Source organism: Rhinolophus ferrumequinum, chromosome 12 (genome assembly GCF_004115265.2).
Source record: "Rhinolophus ferrumequinum isolate MPI-CBG mRhiFer1 chromosome 12, mRhiFer1_v1.p, whole genome shotgun sequence".
NCBI lineage: Eukaryota > Metazoa > Chordata > Mammalia > Chiroptera > Rhinolophidae > Rhinolophus > Rhinolophus ferrumequinum.
In genome coordinates this window covers 77,149,890-77,169,125 of record NC_046295.1, presented here as the reverse complement: position 1 = coordinate 77,169,125, position 19,236 = coordinate 77,149,890, and the positions used below count along the sequence as shown (strand labels likewise).

The following is a 19,236-nucleotide window of genomic DNA, read 5'->3' as shown; positions in this document are numbered from 1 at the left end:
CTTCACCTCTCCCTGACTGCCACAGAAAACACAAGCCAGCAGAGGACACACTGTTGCCCATTGTCCAGAAATGGGTTTTATTGTCAGCCAAGAGACAGCAAGACGTGGTGGTCAGAACCACACAGCTGCCTGTACAGCACCTCCACACTCGGGGGAGGGATGGGAAAGCGGCAGAGGGGGGCTGGCTGTCCACAGGCTGGGCATGACAGGGAGGGTCATCGGAGGTGGCACACTTTGGAGAGGGGGATGTCAGGGTGACAGTGTTCCCTTGTAATTGGGCCACAAGACTCCCAAGGACAGCACGGTGATTCCCAGCATTAGAGGCGAGGCTATGGCGGCCATTTGTGTGTGTGTGTATGTGTTTGTGTGTATTTTATATATATATATATATGTATGAGTATTTATAGATATTTATAGAACGGGCAGGAGCAATACCACAGAGGGGCACAATTTTCACCAACGTCACGCTGGGTATGTCAGCTCACCACTACAACAGACTAAGTCACAGATGGAGGGGGGAGGCTTTGGGGTTGGGAGCCACTGTCAAGTCACAGAACAGCCGTCCAGGCAGGCTTGGAAAGGGAGGTCTCCGAGGAATAGAAGGGATCTGGTTAGAGGTCGAAGGGGGGCCTGGGGCTCTCAGGACGGGATGGACTTGCCTGACCCGATCGGCTGGCAGTTGGAGAGAAAGCCAAGAGAGAACAGGAGAGAGAAGGAGGGAGAGAGCTGGTAAGGCAAGGGCGACCAAGCCCAGCAGGGGTGGGACGGGAGGGCAGGGGAAGAAGCAGCAGGTGGGTGTGGGCAAGGGTTCTGGAATAGAGGAGAGAGACAAAAAGGAAGGAGGAAGGGAGGAGCTGGAGATGGGTGTGGGTCAGAGCTTCACAGGGGTCTGGAGTGGGGTCTGGGCTGGAGGCTGGGGCGGCCCTCCCCCTGCCACGCACACTGGTCTCTCACACACCACCAGGCAGCGCACCCACAGCTCCAGACACGTTCAGACCTGTCTGGCTTCCCTCTTCTCTGGTCCCCTTATCTTGCAACCCACTGGCCCAGGGCCGCCACTAGCCTCAGGGAGTATGGGGCTGTGAGCCCCATGGAACAGCCACCAGGCCCGATGGAAAAGACAGGAGAAAGAACACTGTTTGAACCAGGAGGGCAAAGCGAAAAGGATGGCTGGAGGGAGCACTGGAGGCCCCTCTGGGTGGGCAGAAAGCCCAGGAGTCCTCTGAAGGGACTCTGGGGAGGCAGGAAGGGGAGGCAGCCGGATGCCAGTGGCCATAGGTTTATAAGTCTAAGAGGGGAGCCTCAGCTGGTCGGGGGACCGCAGGTCGTGTAGGTGAGGCTGGGCCCTTCCTGCTGAGGAAAAGCAGAAGAGCGAGAGTCAGTGGCAGGGGCAGAGTGGCAGGCAGGTTCCCTGGGTGAGTTTTGTGACTCAGCCAGGGTGGAACTCCGAGAAGCTGACTTGCCCAGGTCAGCAGACATAGTCATCCCCTTGGCTGAAGGGTGTAGGTCACCCCTAGGAGCAACAAGCTCCCCATGGGGGAGTAACCACCCCCACAGACTGGGGGTGGTGGTTTATCTGGAGGCAAAGATGCTGCCTTCAGTTGAGCGCTAGCAGGCGTGACAATACCAAGGAGGCAGGGGCAGCGACTGTGGAATCCTGCCTTGCCTGGGAGCCATGTTCTGGGCTGATGGCGTGGACCGGACCTTCAGGCTTTCAGAAATCATCAACCAACCAGAGCCTTCGGCCCAGATCGCTGTTCAATTGCTGACACGATAGAGGTGGGACTCTGACCTCCTCTGCCCTATTGTGGATTTGGTTCCCAGAGCTACCAGGCTGCGAGCTGGCTGCCCTGCCCCAGCAGCATGGCTCAGATTGGGGAATGACTATGGTACCCCCAGGGTGAAGTTCTAGGGTCTCTGGCTGCGTGAATCCAGCCCCACATACAACTCCCTCCAGGCTCCCTGCCTCGACACCATAAACCATGAGCTCTCTGCCCTCTGACAGCTCCAGAGAGCACCCATGTCTGCCAGCTTGGGTGCGGAGCCTGTCCCAAGAGCTCCCCAGGCTCAGCCATGGAGGTCCTGAGCAGTGGCACTGAGTCCCGAGGCTCGCTGAGAAGGGAGGTGAGAGAGCCAGCTGGCAGTGAGGACAGAAAGAAGAATAAGTCTGGAGCTGCAGAAGGGAGAGGGAGAGGAGCCTGGCTCTGAGGTCCCAGGTGTGCCCCCCAATGTGGAGCTGGTGCAGCAGGGGGCAGACACACCATTCATGCAGCAGGCCGAGAGGCATGTACCTACCGTGGCTGACGCTCCTCAGGGGTCACTGATAGTGATTCTGAAAGACAGCACGAAATCAACATGGCAGTTCACACACACGGACGGGGCAGGCCTGGGGGTGGGGGACACGCACACGCACACGCCCGGGCGTGCACACACATGCTATGAGGCCCCAAGGCCCTGCATGCACACACTGACACACATGCCCACAAACAACACGCATACACCTCCCACACCTCCCACTGCCCAGCACCCCCACTGGCCGGCACGTGCAGCACAGATCTGGGGCATGCAGCCACTTGGCACACTGAAGCACACGCGTGGGCTGAGTCACAGCACAGAAGCTCGCCTGCACACAGGAGGCATTTGCACCAGCTCCCTCCACACTCGTGCCTAGTGTGCTCAGAGGGTAACCTGCAATGCTCCATATGGGGCAGGTTTTGCTTTCGTAGGGTCCAGCTGTCATTTCTCCACCTAAGAGCCTTCCATGGCTCCCTACTGTCCACAGCATTGAGTCCTAATGAGTTAAACTCTTCTGTGGACTTTGAAGTTTCTCCAACCTGCCCCACTGTACCCACTGCAACCTTTGCTTATTCTTCCTCATTCTATCTGCCCTCCACTCTGGCCAGTGGCTCTCTTCAATGCATCCCACACCGAACCTTTACCCACATGGCTGCTCCCTACCCAAATGCCCTCCAACTGCTTACTACCTGAGGCGTATCTCAGTCAGCCCCCAGACCTCACTGAAGTCAAGCTGCCTCAAAGCTCCCCCAGGTTGCTCTCCTCCCTGAGGCAGGGCTACGGTTGACCAAAAGTTTCCCCTGTTTTAGTAAGTCTGGAGTTAGAGCAGGTACCAAATCTTACAGTTCCCATATGTCACACCTCAGCAGGTCAAGTACCCTTAAGAATCTGAACTCACATTGGAAGTTAGCCAAGTGCTCCTAGAGCCACATTTGCAGTTAATGCAGCATCCTTCTAGCCACTGTCTCCCTTGATCCCCACACCAACCCTGGGAGAAAGGCAGAACGTTGATTTTCATTTGATAGAAGGGAAACTGAAGCCCTGGAAGGGAAAGTGACTTGCTTACAGGCCCAGGGTGAACCAGAACCTCTGCACTCCAGCCCAGGGCTCTCGACCAACACCATGCTTCCTACTTTGGTCATCAGATCACCATAGAGTAAGAGCCAACTCTATCTCACTTTGGGTTCATGGAGGCTAGACCCGTGGCCCTATCCTCCAGCCATCTGGAAACATACATGGATGCTATTGGTCTGATGTGCCCTTCCTCAGAAAACATGGCCAGTGGAAACAGGGCAGACTGAGTTAGATATCAGAGTGAGCTTCCTTAAAAGAGGGTCATGGATCAAGAAGGCAAAGCCAAGGGATGAAGTAGAATCCTTTTTTCCTGGAAATCTCTGGGAAAGGGGCAGCCTTCACGCACTCCTGCCCCACACCCACCATGTTGGTCCAGGCCAGGTAGGGCCAGAGGAACAGAGAAGGAAAAAGCCATCAGATTGCCCCACGGCTCCCATACCCCCTTCCCAGCTGTCCCATGTCCTACCCCATGCCTGGGAGCCATTCTTACACTCTCACACCTGTGTGCACGCCCACACACACCACACACCTTGCTGGTCACACAGTCACAGCCTGGCCTCTGTTTCTGTGGGCCAGGGGTGGGACACCCTCCTGGGGCAGTTCAAAAGAGTCAGGACTGGAAGTGGAGGCATCAGGGTAGCCCTGAGTGTGAGTGAACAAAATCTGCACATCAGGAGAGGATGGGGTTCAGATGCTAAGACCTAAGGTAGGCTCACTAGGGGATGGGAGAGAGAAGTCGAGGACGAATAGAGAACGGAGGCAGCGTAAAGGGGAAAGGAAGAGGAATGCAGTGTGTGGGAGATAGAGAAGAGTAAAAAGGGAGGGAAGCGCCATGCAAGTGCTGGAAAGAAGGGGGCAGGTGGGATGAACCCCACGGCCCCCTCCCCAGAAACGACCACCTCCGGGACTCAGCGCTCCTTGGGGAGCAGGCTCCGCCAGCCCTCGGCCACTCCAAGAGTGCCTTGGATGGAGAGGGCCGGCTCTGGCGGCCAGGGCCGATGCTCCAGATCCGGCCTCATCTCCCTCCCCGCCACGCCCGCCCGGCGGTCTCTCCCGCCGACGCTTTCAGCCCCTACTCACCTGGGGACCCCGGGCGGGGCGCGGTTGGGGCGCGAGGGCACCTGGGGGGGAGGACCGAAGGGGTCAGGGGAAGCCCCCGGCCTGGAGGGCACGGGGGGCGCCCCCCCCAGGGCGGACCCAGCAGGCGGAGGCCCAGGTGCAGGGCCCCGCGACCCGGGCCGGGCTGGGGGCACGGCGGGGGCTCGGCGCTGCGGCGTGGGGCTGGACGTGGGTGACCTGTGGACCACAGGGAGCGGAGGACAAGGAAGGGAGAGAGATGAGCGGCTCCGCCCCACCCTTAGGCCCCGCCCCCAGCCTTGTGCCGGCCACGCCCATGCGCGCAAAGCCCCGCCTCACCCCAGGTGAACGCCGACGCTTAAGCCCCGCCCCCGGTGGCTCCAACATTCCAGCTCCACCCCGCCTCGCAGCCAGCACTCCACGGCAAGCCCCACCCCGCGACAAGCCCCGCCCCTCTCTAAGCTCCGCCCCTCGCTCCAAGTGGGAGCCGCCCCGGTGACGCGGGCGCGCCACTGCCCGGTCCCGGCCCTCCTCCCGCGGGCCCCGGGTTGGGGGGCTTTGGGGCCGTGGGGGCCAGCCCTGATACCTGCGTCCAGCCGGTACGCTCTGCACCTGCAGCCAGGAGTCGTCCACAGGCGGAGGCATAGGCGTGCTGACAGTTGTCGTGTTGATGTCTCCGATGATGCTGAGCGCCTCCTTCAGTGCGTGGTACATGCGTAGCATCTCGTCACGCCGCTGCGCCTGCTCGGCCGACTCCTCCATCAGTGTGTTCTGGTCCCCGCACGAGTACAGGTTGGCCAGCAACTCCGAGAAGATGAATTCCTTGGTCTGCGTGCGGGCGGTGAAGAAAGGAGAGGGCTGGGACCTTTCTGGTACCACTCTGCCCGCCCCCACTGGCCCTGTTAGAACTGTGGGCTGGACTGTAAGCTCTGGGAAAGGGGCTCTGCCTAAATTCAGACACCTCCCCTGCTTCCCTGCCTATCCACTCCCCATCCGCGACCCTTGTCCTTTTCTCAGATGGTCCAGAGAGGAAGAGTGACCTGTTTAAGGTCACAAATCTGGGAGGAAAGCTCAGGACCTGTCATACAACTAGGCCACCTCCTTACTCAGCTTTTTTCAGCCTCAGTTTCCTCATCTGTAAAATGGGAGTTATTACACCCTTTCCAGGACTTGCATGCTCCACTGGACCAAAATAAGGAAGATGACAGTTTAAATTTTTCTGAGCCCTTGAGTAACAGGTGTAAATATGTGCTTGCACTGGCGGAGATGTGAGTCTCTGTGCGTAGGGGGAGGGTTAACGTTCTCCTTCAAGTCCCCAGGTGTTACCTGGCCTAGGCTCTGGGACATTCATGGAGAGATGCTGAGGTTTTTACACCATAGGCCTGTGTCGTATTTGTTATTCACGAATGTGTTGAGCGCCTCCTACGTGTTGCTATGCACTTTATATTCATTTAATCCTCTCCTCTATTATATACCTATATATACATATATACGTATAAGGAAACAGGCTCAGAGAAGGTAGTTCATTTGCTCATAGTCGTACAGAGAATTTATGGCAAAGCCAGGCTTCTAACCACTGGTGGTAGTGGTTCTGTGGAGTGTATATTTCAAAATGTCTGGGAAGGAGTTCTCAAAAGACACAGATTTCTAGCTCCTTCTGGAAAACATTTAAGTATGTTTGAAACAACTCGGGTATGTGAATCTATAAAATAGTACATGAAACTCACATTATATTTCTGTTGAATGGCTCTGCTGTGGACCTATGCCTCCCTCCCTAGACGTGGTCCCACAGGGCTGGCCTGTGTCTCCCTGGTCTCAGCAGAGCCCCCCGCCCCCCAGCGATGCACCCACGTTGTTAATCATGAGGTGCATGATGGTCTTAGGCATGAGGTCCCGCACGGTCTTGTTGACGATGGCCATGTATGAGTCCACCAGGTTTCGGATGGTCTCCACCTGCCGTTCCAGCTGTGGGTCCATGGAGTGCATGAAGCTGTCTGAGCCATTCTCTTCAGTGTCACTGGCCTGCCATGGAGAACGGAGGGAATCAGGGTGGCTCGGTCCTTGAAGCCAGGTTCCAGCCCCCCCCAGGATCTTAGCCCTTCCCCTCCAAAAGTGCCTGGAACACTGAGGCAGAGAGAAGCAACTGGCCCGAACACACAGACACCAGCTTCCCCATATGCTCTGGGTCTCTGGGCTCTGCCCCCAGACTCTCAAGACCCCAGACCCTCATTCAGCCTTATCTTGGCTGTGACTCTAGTGCCTAGAATTTGCCTCAGTTTCCCAGTCCATGAATTAGGAAAGACATCTCCAAGGTTTCCTCCTGACTCTAAAGGCCTGGCTAGAGCTGATCTGATGCCAGGCTGCAGACGCGTGGCAGCAGGTGAGGGAAGGGCATACTCACTTTCTCCTTGTCCTGGGAGGCCCACACCATAGCCATAGAGGTCACCACACAGAATTGCCACCGCAGCCAACAGTGAGCACAGCCGAAGCAGATACACAGAGAAGAAAAGGGGAGGGATTGAGTGAACCCTGCACTGCACCCCAACTCTAAGGCAATGCTAGACACTGCCACAGTGAAAGAAGGGAGAAAAGAGAAGGCAGTCACAAGAAACCACCATCGTATGAAGGGGATGCAGGAAATGCCATGTGCTGCAGACAAGGGGACACAAAAAACTGCCACTGGATAAGGACGGGAGGAAGATTTAACACTGATCCCGTCCCAGGGCAGGTAGGGGGAGGGTCCCTCCTATTCTAAACCCAGGGAGTGTTTGAGAAACGTGCTATGAGTTGGTATCACCGAGGATGGTGCTTCAGGCCTCCTATTATCGGCGACTTGCCCCTCCCCTCCCTGCCCTGTCACTCACTCCAACGCGCTCGGGGTACACGCCAGCCCTCAGGAAGGAGGCCTTCCAGCTATCCACCTCCTCCTGTGTCTCGCAGGCCAGTTCCAGCTGCCGATAGTCCTTGTAGACATTCCTGCAAGATGGGGCAGGAGGTGAGGGGAGCTAGGGTGAAGCCCATTCACCCTGGTGGTTAAAGGCATGCGTGGACTGGGGTCATCACGCCACCTGGGGGCCAGTCCTGGCTTTCTCATTTCCAAGCTAGGTGACACTGGGTAAGTCCCTTCCTCTCTCCAAACCTCAGTTTCCTCATCTGGATGATGGGTTAACAACAACAATTCCTGCCTCCTAGGGTTATTGTGAGGATTCGGTGAAATGAGCAGTATAAAATACTCTATTAGAAAGGGACTGAGCCTTCAATAAAGGGCCACCTATGACAGTGCCGCTCCTGGCTTGGGTCTCAGCCCCCCACCAGCTCCCTCCCTGTCTCTCTTGGGACTCCCCTGATGGCAGCTGTATTGAACCCTCATCTGTGGATAGGAGAAAGCCCATTAGAGTCAGCCCTGGGTTGGGAGTTGAGAGGCCTGGTACAGCCACTGGCCCCGCCCGGACACTGAGCAACATGGAAAGGGGACCAGGCCTGACTGGGGCTGTCCTTTGTCCCCAGTGCCTGACAGTGTCTTACGCAGAGCATCCACTAACCAAGTGTCTGTGGAAGGACGGAAGGGGAGGAGGGATGGAGGAAGGGAGGAAGGAAGAGAGATGGAGGCACAGTGAGCAGGAAGGAGCTCTTGAATGCTGCCTAGCACACACTAGGGACTCCATGATATTTGTCAAATGAATGACTTGCTGTGGGGCTTGGGGCAGGTCCCTCTCTTTGCTGGACCTATGTACCACCTTTCTCCTCAGTGGGGGTGGTTTGGGGCTTGCAGGGTCTGGGGCCCCAGCGGGGGGCAGGCAGGCACCTCTGCTCCGTGTTAAACAGGGCAAAGATATGCTTGCTCGACATGAAGCCCTTCTCCACGTCCCGCAGCTTCAGATTGTCCACGGACAGCATATATTTCTTCTCTTTCTCCTGTGGGTAGAGCCATGGGTGAGGGGGGGGGCACTGTTCTCTGCCACATCTCACTCCCTAAGGGCTCTCCATGCTAGGGAGCACCTGTGAACCCTCAGAGTGGCCCCAGGCTTCTGGGGACCAGCCCCTCGTGCCGCACAGGCGCTGACGAAAGCCTGGCTATGAAGCCCTGGGCCTGCTGGACACCTCCAGTTCACAGTGGCGTTCAAGTCATTCCACCACCTCTGCATACCTGCCAGGGTGGCGAGGCTGAAGGTGGCTCCCACATCCCGCCCCCAAAACGCCCTGGATGCAAGCCAGGCCGGCCCCAACCAGAGTCCCCTCACTGGAGCCTCTCTCGCTCCTGGCCTGGCTGCTGGGCCTGCTTTGGATAAGCCTCTGACTTCATTTCCTGACTGTAGAGACAGGAAGGGGGGCCACCAGCCCTGAGGCTTCAAAGGGCTGGCTCAGCCCACACCCCCCAGACGCCCATGTGTTAGCAATCAGCCACATAACACAGGCCTGGCCATGGTGAGTCTCTGTGCAAACGTGTATGGTTGTATGTGTGTGTGTGTGTGTGTGTGTGTGTGTGTGTGTGTGTGCGCACAAACACATACAAACCGGAGCATATATCCTATCACTATTGTGTGTGTGTGTACATGTGTGTCTGAGGAGGTGGCCAGCATGGCCGTGTGTCCACGTGAGCATGTTTGTGTGCACACTTTGGTAGATGTGTGTGGAAATGGTAAATGCCTATGTGTTTGCATGAAAGTTGGACAGTCGGACACGTACTGTCCAACTGTGTGTATTTACGTACTCACAGTTTGTGCAATGGGCTGGAGATTCTGGTCGCTCTGTAGTCGTCTGGGAGGAGTTATGTGTATATGTGGATGGGCATATGGGTGCCAGGCCTATGTGCACATGTGTGTGTGCCTGGTGTGGCCGACATGTGTCTGTGGGCTGCTGTCAATGGGAGGGCCCAGGGATCTCTGGAGGAGGGACCCCAGGATGGGGCTCTGGGAGGAGGGGAGAGGTTTCTGCTGCTTGTACCCCATTTGCCCACCCAGCACCACAGGATTCATGCTGGTGTGGGGGGAAGGGGTGGTCTATGTGGGTCTCTGGGAGTCAGGGCGTGGGCAGGAGCCTCGCCCAGGATCTCAGGTGGGGGCCTGGGTCTAGGAGGACCCTGCTGCCTGTCCTTGCGTCATCCTGCCCACCGCCCTCTGCCCCCCGCACCCGCCTGGCCTGTCCAGCCACATAAAGCCCTCTTTATGGCAGGCGGATGGCCGGGAGCCCCAGAGGGCGGCTGGGGGAGGAGAGAAGGAAGTTGCACACGAGGCCAGAGAACATCTGGAAGCGTTCGAGGGAGGCCCCGCCACCACCACCCTGCGCTCTGGGGTTGGACACTAGGCAGGAGTGGCCTCCTCCCCTCACCCCTCCCTTCCTGCTGGCCAGCCCCCTCCCCAGGCCCCTCCCTCCCAGCCACAGCTACTGCTCACCCCTGCCACGTCAAAGGAGGCAGAAGGGGAGCCGGGAGCAGAGAAGGGACCTCGGGCTGGCTGGGCTGGGGATGGGGGCCTTGGATCTCCAAGAGACGGGCTGAAGCTCCCACCCGATGACAGACACTGCCACCTGGATGGACCAGAGGACACGTCCACTCCGTCTACCCAGTGTTTAGACTATCTGTTCAGGATCCCAAATTGTACAGTAGTCTGCACATTGGTTAGGCTGGCTGGGTTAGACCCTCGGCGCCGCTGGAGAGCCGGACCGACCCCCGTCATCCCAGAGCTGGAGCTCGGAGCTGGGGCAGGGACGTGGGGGGCATAGGGAGGACTGGGAGGAGGTGCAGAAGGATGGGGGTGCCATTCTGTTGTGGGATGGGGTGAGGGGTGCTGATGGGCGGCAAAGGAAGACTGAGAAGCTGGGGGGAGGGGTTGCCAATGAGGGCTGGGGATATGGGTGGCCTCCGGTCTGCCCAGAGGGCCACCCAAGTCCCAAAGACCAGAGTGCTGGCAGCTGGAGGGAGAAAAGGGACAGATCACCCTCCCCCTAGCCGGGACCACCTCCATGCCCCCAGATGTTCTAGTGCAAAAATCCACTCACACCCAACACACACACATCACGTAGCCTTGACACGCACACCTCACAACTCAGGCACATACATCCCCACACCCGCACTTTAAATCACACATCCATGCCCTAAGCACACATGTACACTACATGTGCACACATGTGTGCACACACACACACACATACACACCCTCCCAACGGAACACTGGCCGTCTCCCATCCTTACATCCCAAATACACACATATTCTCAAATACACACATACACCCTTCCTCAAGCCCACTCACTCCACACACACACTTATACACCCAGCACGGGCACACACGCCCAAGAGTCACACTTCAGGCACACACAGTCTGCCCCCAAATGCACACACAAACCCTCCTATACCAAACACACCTAGATGCTTACACCCCAACAGTCTCCCACAAAACACCCTCACACAATAGCCACAAGCCTCACACCCCCGCACCTCCCAGCATTCACTCTCCACACCCACTCCCAGGCCCCACATCCACTCAGGGCTGGCTTCAACACACGACTAAACTCAAATGTACACACAAAGCTCAAAAAAGACTCCCCCCCACACAGGTACGAGACAGGGGCCCCTCTCGGATACACTGCCCCGCCCCCTAGTGTAGCCAGTCACTGGCCCTGAGTCCCAGGTCATACTATCTGCACTCCCCAGACCACCATGGGGGGCGTCTAGGGACCCAGCCTGGGCTATGGAGCAGGAAGTAGCCCCCCACCCGCCTGCCATGCCACCTCACACTCCATCCCTTCCATGGGCCCTTGTGCTCAGGGAGAGGCCAGGCTTGGGGTAATGAGGTCCAGATGGTTTGGCACCCCTGCCAGTGACGACAGAGGGCCCCGCCCAAGGTGGGGATGGGGGGGTACTGCCCAGAGCGACTTAGAGGGGGCAGGGATCAAGGAGGGGCTTGGAGACCAGAATCGCAGCCCCCACGTTGTGCCCTCCTTCCCCATTGAAAGTACCGTCTCCTCCAACAGACCCCTCAGGAAGAAGAAAGTCCCTTCCCCCACTCTGGGGCCAGCTGGAGTTCATTACCACAAGCCTCCCCCAGCCCTCCCTGCTCTCTCTGGTCACCTCTGGAATCCAGATGTGGAAGCCAAATAGATTCATTCTTAAAGGAGACCAGCAGCAGGGGAGGGAGGTGGCGGGGGTCTGTGTGCACTCGTGGGCAGTGACGGGTTTGGAGTGGTGCTTCTGTGGGGCCTGGAGGCACGCTGGGGATCTCCCTTGGACGGCCAGGGTCTGGGGGACTGGGGTACAGGGGTTAACAGGGTGTCTGGCAGCTGGACTAGTGTGTGTCATGGGCCTGTGGGGGCCACAGACGAGGCGGCACGCCCTGGAGTGGGAAAACAGGAAGGCCGCAGGGCTGGAGGGGTCAGGGAGGAGAACCTAGTACCCCTGCTCACCCTCTCCAGGGCACTTAGCCCCAAGCTCCCCAGCCCTGCCAAGCCGTCTCCATCCAGCCTGGATGAGCCCCCAGGATGGCCTGCCACCGGTCCTTGCAGTCCACCTCCAGACCAAAAGGTCTTTGATGGGATTTTTAAAAACCTCTCTTGGGTGGTCCAGTCCACGCCACGCCCGTGGTAGCGTCTGAGCCACCAGCCCAACCCTTCAATGACCACTGGCCCTTTACTCACCTCGTCATCTTTGTACCAGGACAGATTCTCGGCGGTCAGCACAAACCAGTACTCCTTGGAGCCCCCCTTCATGATGCCAATATTGTTGATTGTCAGCCAGCCTTTCCGGATGACCTGGAGGGGGCGGGGGCGGGAGGTCAGTGGGCAGAGGCCAGGCTTCCGGGTGGAGGATGGGGTAGGCAAAGAGAGGCACTCGAAAGCCCACCCCTGCCCCAGCTCATGGAGGCCTGGCTGGTCAGGGAGGGTGGGGGCCCTACCTGCCCTGGTTTGAACCAGAAGCGAACAGAGCGGAAGACAGAGGAAGGCAGGGGTGAGCTCAAGATAAAGAGCCCTCTGACAGTCAGAGCTGTCTGAGTAGGGGACTGGTGGCCTTGGTAGGGGATGAGCTCCCCACCACTAAAAGAGTACAAGCAAAGCTTAGGTGGCCAACTGGGCAAGAGAACTCTGAGTGTCTTTTCAGCTTGAGATCCAATTGATTCTAAGACTGGTTTCTGACCTCAGAGACTTTGCACATGCTGCCGTTGCCTCTGCCTAGGAAGTACTTCCTCTCCTGTTCTTACCCTCTGGGTATCAGCTCAGAAATGATATTCTCAGGCAGGCCTTCCCTGGCCTCCAGTATAAGTCAGGAACCCCATTTTAATCTTTTATCACTCCCTTACGTCTTCTTCTGTGATAATGATTGCAATTTCAAATTAATGTGCATGATGCCCGTGTGTGCATGTGAGTGTGCGTGTGCGTGTGTGCATATGTTTGTGTGTGTGTGAGATTACCTGTTGATGTCAGCTTCTCTTGCTAAATTGTGAACTCTCTCATTCACTGGTGTACCCCAGTACCTTGCAGAGTGCTTAGTAGATGGTAAGTGATCAACAAATATTTGTGGTATGAATATACGAGTGCTGTAACAGTAGGATTCTAACAGCCTCTGGCCCCAAGCCCCGGACACAGGTGGGGTGATAGGGAGTGGGGGCAGAGGGGAGGGGCTGAGCACCAATTGTTCAGGCCCCTTCTTCCTGGGGAAAGCTCAGAGTAACAGGCAAAGGTCTCTTTTCACAGCAGGAAGCAGCTGTTCCTAGGACTGTCCTGGCCCATCACCATAGGCCAGAGCTGTGGATGGTATTCTAAGAGCAGAGTCACTGCGCAGACGCTGGGCCCCATGACCCCTCTCCTACCACGTCCCCATCCAGTGGATCCCTTCAGTGTCTTTGGGATTGAGTCCAAATGCCACACCCTAGCACTGGGATTGCCCAGCATCTGACCAACAGGTCTCGCCATCCTGCTCCCTGCCCTGCCCTGCTGCCTTTGTTCTCCCTCAGCCACCCCCAGCCCTGCCCTCCCTCTGCTCATCCAGAGCCCCAGCAGCAGGGACCTCCCGCTTCCCCGACTCCCGCCCTGCCTGGGCCCTGCCTGCTGGTCCAGGTCTCCACGGGGCAGTGCCAAGGTCTGTCTCCTGTCCAGGGGCCAGCAGTGTAGGCACCAGTGAGTGTTCGTTGAACCAAACTGCCCTGAGATATTACATCCATCCATTCCTTCATCCTACTGCGCACCTACTGTGTGCCAGGCACTGGGCTGGAGGCTGAGGATTTACTGATGAACAAGACAGACCCAGCCCTTTCCCTCATGGGGTTTGGGATGGAAATAGGTGTGAAGTCAATAATCATACAAACGCACAGATTATTACAGAGACTCTGGCCTCTGGAAAAGCCCAGGACTCTATGGCTCATGTGTACAACTAGTGTGGAGAAGTGATGTGTCAGCAGAGATCTGAAGGACAGAACAGGTGAGGACAGACTTGTCTCTTGACATTTCATTCATCTCTTTCCTCCACTTTCTGGCGGAGACGGCTAGCTTAAAAACATGTTTCTCTCTCATCCATCTACTCATCCACCCACCCCCCCACCCCCCCACCCATCCATCAAACAGTTATTGGAGCACCCCTACTCAGTGCCAGGCACCAGCGAGGCATTTGGACCCGCCCCAGCCCCCACGGTCTCACACTGCCTGAAGTAATGCTTAGCTCATGCGTACCGATGGACAGACTGACTCCGTGTGTGGCTAGGCCTTGCCTCTGGCCTGAGAGCATGTGTGGACACCCTGGTGCTGGTCTGTGCAAGCAGCTCAAGCCAAAGGGTGCCATCTTGCCCATCCCCACTACAAACGGGCCCCTTCCTCCCCCTCACTATACAAGCCAAGAGCCCCAGTCCTGGTACTCACCAGAATCTCATCCTGCAAAGAGGTAACCATAGCAACCACGAGAAGCATCGGGAGAGAGGAGAGAGGGTTACTGAGGCAGAGTGGGAGGCGTGTGGCCGGCAGCTGACAGGCTCCTTGGCCCCTTGGGACCATTCCCCTTCGGGGAGGGGGCTCTCAGAGCTTGGCGTCCATCCGGCACCCTCCATCCCTCGGGCTGGGGCACCGGGGCTCACTCACCTGGTTCCCTGAAGCCTTCTTCTTGTTCATCTGGTTGCTCCTCTGCTGAGCACTAATGGGGAGAGAGGGAAGCGTCTCAGAACTTCTCCTCTCAAGAAGCCCAGCTCCATTGCCACTGCTCAATGGACACCAAACCCAGAAGCCCTGGGTTTTACTCTCTCCCTCTCCCCGTCACATGAGGTGTCACCTTCTCTGCTTAGGGAGCACTCACTTGGCAAAGCCTATGAAGTCCTCATGGTTGGTATTCATGTAAGCCAGCTCAATATCGATGAGAAGCATGACCTTCAAGGATACACAGGTCAGGAGGCACGTGGAAAAGACACCACAAAGTTTTAAAATGTATGAGAAGCTGGGAGAAACATACTTGCAGCACGTATCGAATCCAAATAAATAAATCCATAATCCATGATCCATAATACATACATAACAGTATCCATAATAAATAAATAGTTTCTACAAATCCATAAGTGAGACGAGAAACACAAATCAAAATAGCCAAAGAACATGAATGTGTAATTCATAGAAGGGATACATGTAACCAATAAGGATATGTAAAAAATGCTCACCCTCATTAATAAAGAAATATGTTAAAACCACGAGACCTTTTTTAAACCTATCAATTTAATAATAAATATTGGTAATGACCAGTGTGGGCACAATTGTGAGAAGACGGATTCTCTTATAGACTATTGATGGAAGTATAAATTTGTATCACCTTCGTGGAGGGCAATTTGGCAATATTTAACAACATTAAAATGCACATATTCACATCTAGAACTACATCTCACAGATAAATTCATTAAGTGAGCAAAGATATAGGTACCAGGGTGTGTGTGGTTTACAACAGAGAAAAATTGGGAGCAAGCCAATGGCCAGTGGAAGGTGAAATAGATTATGGTACCCTCCGAACAATAAAGCTGTTCAAAGGATGAGGACAATTTCTAGGTTTTGGCATGGGAAGATCCTCTTCGCAAATGGTTAAGAGTGATGGGATTCGTCATTGAGCTGTGGTGAGAGTGACATTCCTGATGCACATGCAGGGTTCAGACCCGGGAGCTGCTGCTTCCTGTGAGACTGGGGCCTGCGCTCACTGAGCCTCAAGTTCAAAGGAAGTGTTTTGGCCTCATAGGAGTGGGGAAGATACAACGAGATGAGGCAGGTGACACATCTGACATGTAATAGGTGCTCCACAGATGTCAGCTCCTACAATTATCTTTAGAGAAGAAAGGCACGACACAACCCAGGATTGTGGTTCTTTAAGATTCAGATGGAATCTGGAATCTGTGTGTGCCTAGGAAAAATGCCCGCAAGGGGACACACCAAACGGTTAATGGTTATTTTGTGGGAGGGAGGGGGGCAGGGAGGACTGAATGGAGGAACATTTGCTTGTCATTTAATCACTTCTATATTCATTGAATATTTTATTGAATCTTTATCACTTTTATCATTAAAAGGAGACCAATAAGGATTTAAAAACAACATCAACAACAAAAATGTGACCGACTGGGGACAGAGTCACTGTGGAAAAGGGATGTGTAAGGATAGAGGCTGGGAAGGGTAGCAGAGGTGGTCATAGACAGAAGGATGACAGAGATGGATGAGGAAAGAGGACGAGCCTGTGAGCTTTGTGAAGCCAGAAAGAGGACACGCTTATCTGTGCTTCTTCCAGCTTAGAGACAGCATCCAGTAATATTGTTTGTGACTGAATGAATGAATGTTTGATAAATGACTACATAAAAGGAAGGGGGTGGCTATGACACATATAAGGTGACCCAGAGACACAGCACATAGACAGAGGCCCAAAGAGAGATGACCAGAGGATAGACCGCCAAAAAGTTGAGAAGCAGATGGTGGGAATGTAGAAGGGTGCTGCACTGTGGAAAATCACTCTGGTGCTTCCTCAAAAAATTAAACACAGAACTATTATATGGCCCAGCAATTCCACTTCTGGATATGTACCCATGAGAATTGAAAGCAGGGTCTCCAAAAGATACTTGTGCACCAATGTTTATAGAAGAATTATTCACACTAGCCAAGAAAGGAGTGGAAACAACCCAAATGGATAAACAAAATGTGGTCTATACATACAATGGAATATTATTCAGTCTTAAAAAGGAAGAAAATTCTGACACCTGCTACAATATGGATGAACCTGGAGAACATTTTGCTAAGTGAAAGAAGCCAGACACAAAAGGACAAATGTTACATGTTTCCACTTATATGAGGTCCCTAGAGTTTTCAAATTCATAGAAACAGAAAGTAGAATAGTGGGTGCCAGGGGCTGGGGTAAAGCGGAATGGGGAGTTAGTGTTTCATGGGGACAGAGTTTCATTTTGGGAAGATGAAAAAGTTCTGGAAATGGATGGTGGTGATGGTTGCACAACAATGTGAATGTATTTAATACCAGAAAACTGCACACTTAGAAATGGTTAAAATAGTACATTTTGTTATATGTATATAATATATTCCAGAGAGAGAGAGAGAGAGAGAGAGAGAGAGAGAAAGTTGGTGTCAGGATGGAAAGTATGAGGGAGGCTGAGAAGGAAAAGACAAAGTGGGAAGAAGGAAGAGAGTCCAGGGACCTGAGGAAAGGCTAGGGAAGAGGGGCTGGGACGTGGGCTCACCTGCTCCTTTGTGCGACCCTCGCGCTCCCGGATGTGAGTGGTCACAATGCGCTCCATCTCCTCGCGCAGCCGCGGGTATTGCTGGAGCTGGGGAAAAGTGGGAGGCGAGAGAGCCACGTACACAGGGGGCACAGGCAGGGAGCACCCAAACCCCACCAGGGTCCAGGGGAATGGGGTGGAGGAACACACAGAATGCCTGAGAGCAGGGGTAGAGAGACCTGGGGTCCCAGGAAGCTGATGGCACCAAACCATGGCCACCCCTTTCCCCCAAGTGTGGGTTCCAAATGGCAATTCAAGGTTTTTCCTGGTTTCAGGCCCTCTTCACTGTCCTACCTGAGCAACTTCGAGGAGGAGGGCAGTTCCCATGGGCAGAAATGCCATGGGAATCAGTGTGCTCCTCGGCTGCCAGCGTGGTGGCAGTCATCTTGGAAGCAGACATATTCCACTGAGGCCTTTGCTTGGCGGACCATAAGCTCCCAAAGCTTTCACTGACCCTCAGGGCTACCCTTGCCTTCCCAAAGCCTTGGTGGGACAGTCAGGTGGGGCATCAAGCAGGGAACTCCTGTCCGGGAAGATTGTGGGGAGGGCAGGGCCTAAGGTGCCAGTTGGCCTCCTGAATCAGGCTGGGGACAGGCAATGCTCCTTGTCAGAGCTGGGAGATGGGAAAACCAGCAGTCACACATACGACATGCAGAAGCCACAGGCACAGTCATGCGAGGGTGTGGGGGGGCATGCGGAGTGGGGGTGCCAGCAGCATGAGCAGTACCCCGCGGGGGGCCTGGCTGGGCCCCTGGCCCTCTTGGTGGAATCCACCCAGTTTAGCCTCCCTTTGCATGCTCCAGCCTGGAACCATCATCCCCATCCACATCTGTCTGGCCCTGAGCCGGCCAGCCACACTGTCTCTACCCCACTCCTTTGGGGTTAGGAGCTCAGCACCACCCATTTCCCCCCAGTTTGTATCAACTGAGGCTGAAGGGGAAGTTACTGCAAGCCCTTCTCCTCTGCCTGTGAACTCTGCCCTCAGCTCAGTCAGGCTCTGGACAAAGTCCAGGTTGACTCATTCTCCCTCAAGACACTGTTGGATGTCACCTCCATCCGAAAGCCTGCTCTGACCACCCTGAGAGCTGGGTAAAGGGTCTCTCTGTGGCCCCTGTTACCTTCCCTCATCAAACTGTATTATAATTGCCCTGAAGGCAGGGGCAGGGCCAGGCACACCACCAGTGCTCAGAGAGGGCACATTGAAGGAATGAGGGAATGAATGGATGGAAGGATGTCTTTGCCCTCCTTGCCACAGTGTGTGGACATGGGTTCCTCTGCCCTCTGCCTCATGAACAGGCAACTCCTTGAGGAGGGAGACTCGCGGGGCTGCTGATGGTGGGAGCCCAACCACAGGGACCTCCAGTCCTGCTGGCCAACCCTTCCCATCGGTGGCCACATGGGGCCCGAGGGAGACAAAGCCAGAACCACTCTTGTCCCTCGTCCCATGACGAGGATCAGGCCCCTCAGGGGGATCTCCCTGTGTGGGAAGAGAGCTGGAAGTTAGCGTCACTGGGTCACAGGTAGTGATTCTGAGCGCAAGATGGAGGCCAAGGATATGGGGGGGGGGGGCATTGGGAGAGGCAGGAGGAGAGGGAAGAAAGCAGCGCCCAGGAGAGGCAGATGTGAGAAATGTCACATCCTCCCACCCCCACCCTGTCACCGCACCATCCTGTGGCTGTGCCAAAGGCGTGGCTGATGTGGCCAAGTACAAGGGACCTGGTGGAGGGGCAGCCTGAGACCAGTGGACCCTGCTGCCCCATGAGACTCAAGGAGTGGTTCCCACTCCTTCTCGAAATCTCCAACTTGAAGCAGAGATTCAGGAGTGAGTCACAGCCATCAGGCCTCCTCTGAGATGGTCCCAAGTGCTCTCTCCGAGGGTGGGGCTTTGCAGAGGAGGGAGGAGGGGGGCAAGTAGGGAGGAGGAGGGAGCAATTTGCCAAAGAGCATGACCAGTTCTCCCACTAACTGCCTGGATATTACATTTGTCAAGTTTTCCACGTGTCCCACATGGCAGGGAAGCCTCAGCTCCTTTGAGAAGTCTTGTTCCCTTTGAGCTTCTTTTTCCATTCT

General features: G+C 55.5%; 1 protein-coding gene across 20 annotated transcripts in view; it reads right to left on the bottom strand.

Moving 5' to 3' along the window:
• Nucleotides 1-48: 48 nt before the first annotated feature.
• DNM1 (dynamin 1) overlaps nucleotides 49-19,236 on the bottom strand; it is a 40,332-nt gene continuing 21,144 nt past the window's right edge. For 2 of the 20 annotated variants that reach the window (XM_033122989.1, XM_033122985.1), the window contains exons 11-23: nucleotides 17,128-17,214; nucleotides 14,715-14,785; nucleotides 14,504-14,555; nucleotides 14,288-14,299; nucleotides 12,077-12,190; nucleotides 8,252-8,361; nucleotides 7,311-7,422; nucleotides 6,848-6,859; nucleotides 6,298-6,468; nucleotides 5,033-5,274; nucleotides 4,450-4,665; nucleotides 2,296-2,332; nucleotides 49-1,353 (exon numbers count right to left, since the gene is read on the bottom strand). In XM_033122989.1, the coding sequence (XP_032978880.1) occupies nucleotides 2,311-2,332; nucleotides 4,450-4,665; nucleotides 5,033-5,274; nucleotides 6,298-6,468; nucleotides 6,848-6,859; nucleotides 7,311-7,422; nucleotides 8,252-8,361; nucleotides 12,077-12,190; nucleotides 14,288-14,299; nucleotides 14,504-14,555; nucleotides 14,715-14,785; nucleotides 17,128-17,214 (1,221 nt within the window). In that variant the 3' untranslated portion in view covers nucleotides 49-1,353; nucleotides 2,296-2,310. The remainder of the gene's footprint in view (nucleotides 1,354-2,295; nucleotides 2,333-4,449; nucleotides 4,666-5,032; nucleotides 5,275-6,297; nucleotides 6,469-6,847; nucleotides 6,860-7,310; nucleotides 7,423-8,251; nucleotides 8,362-12,076; nucleotides 12,191-14,287; nucleotides 14,300-14,503; nucleotides 14,556-14,714; nucleotides 14,786-17,127; nucleotides 17,215-19,236) is intronic. The other 18 variants (XM_033122979.1, XM_033122978.1, XM_033122981.1 and 15 more) reach the window with 15 other exon arrangements.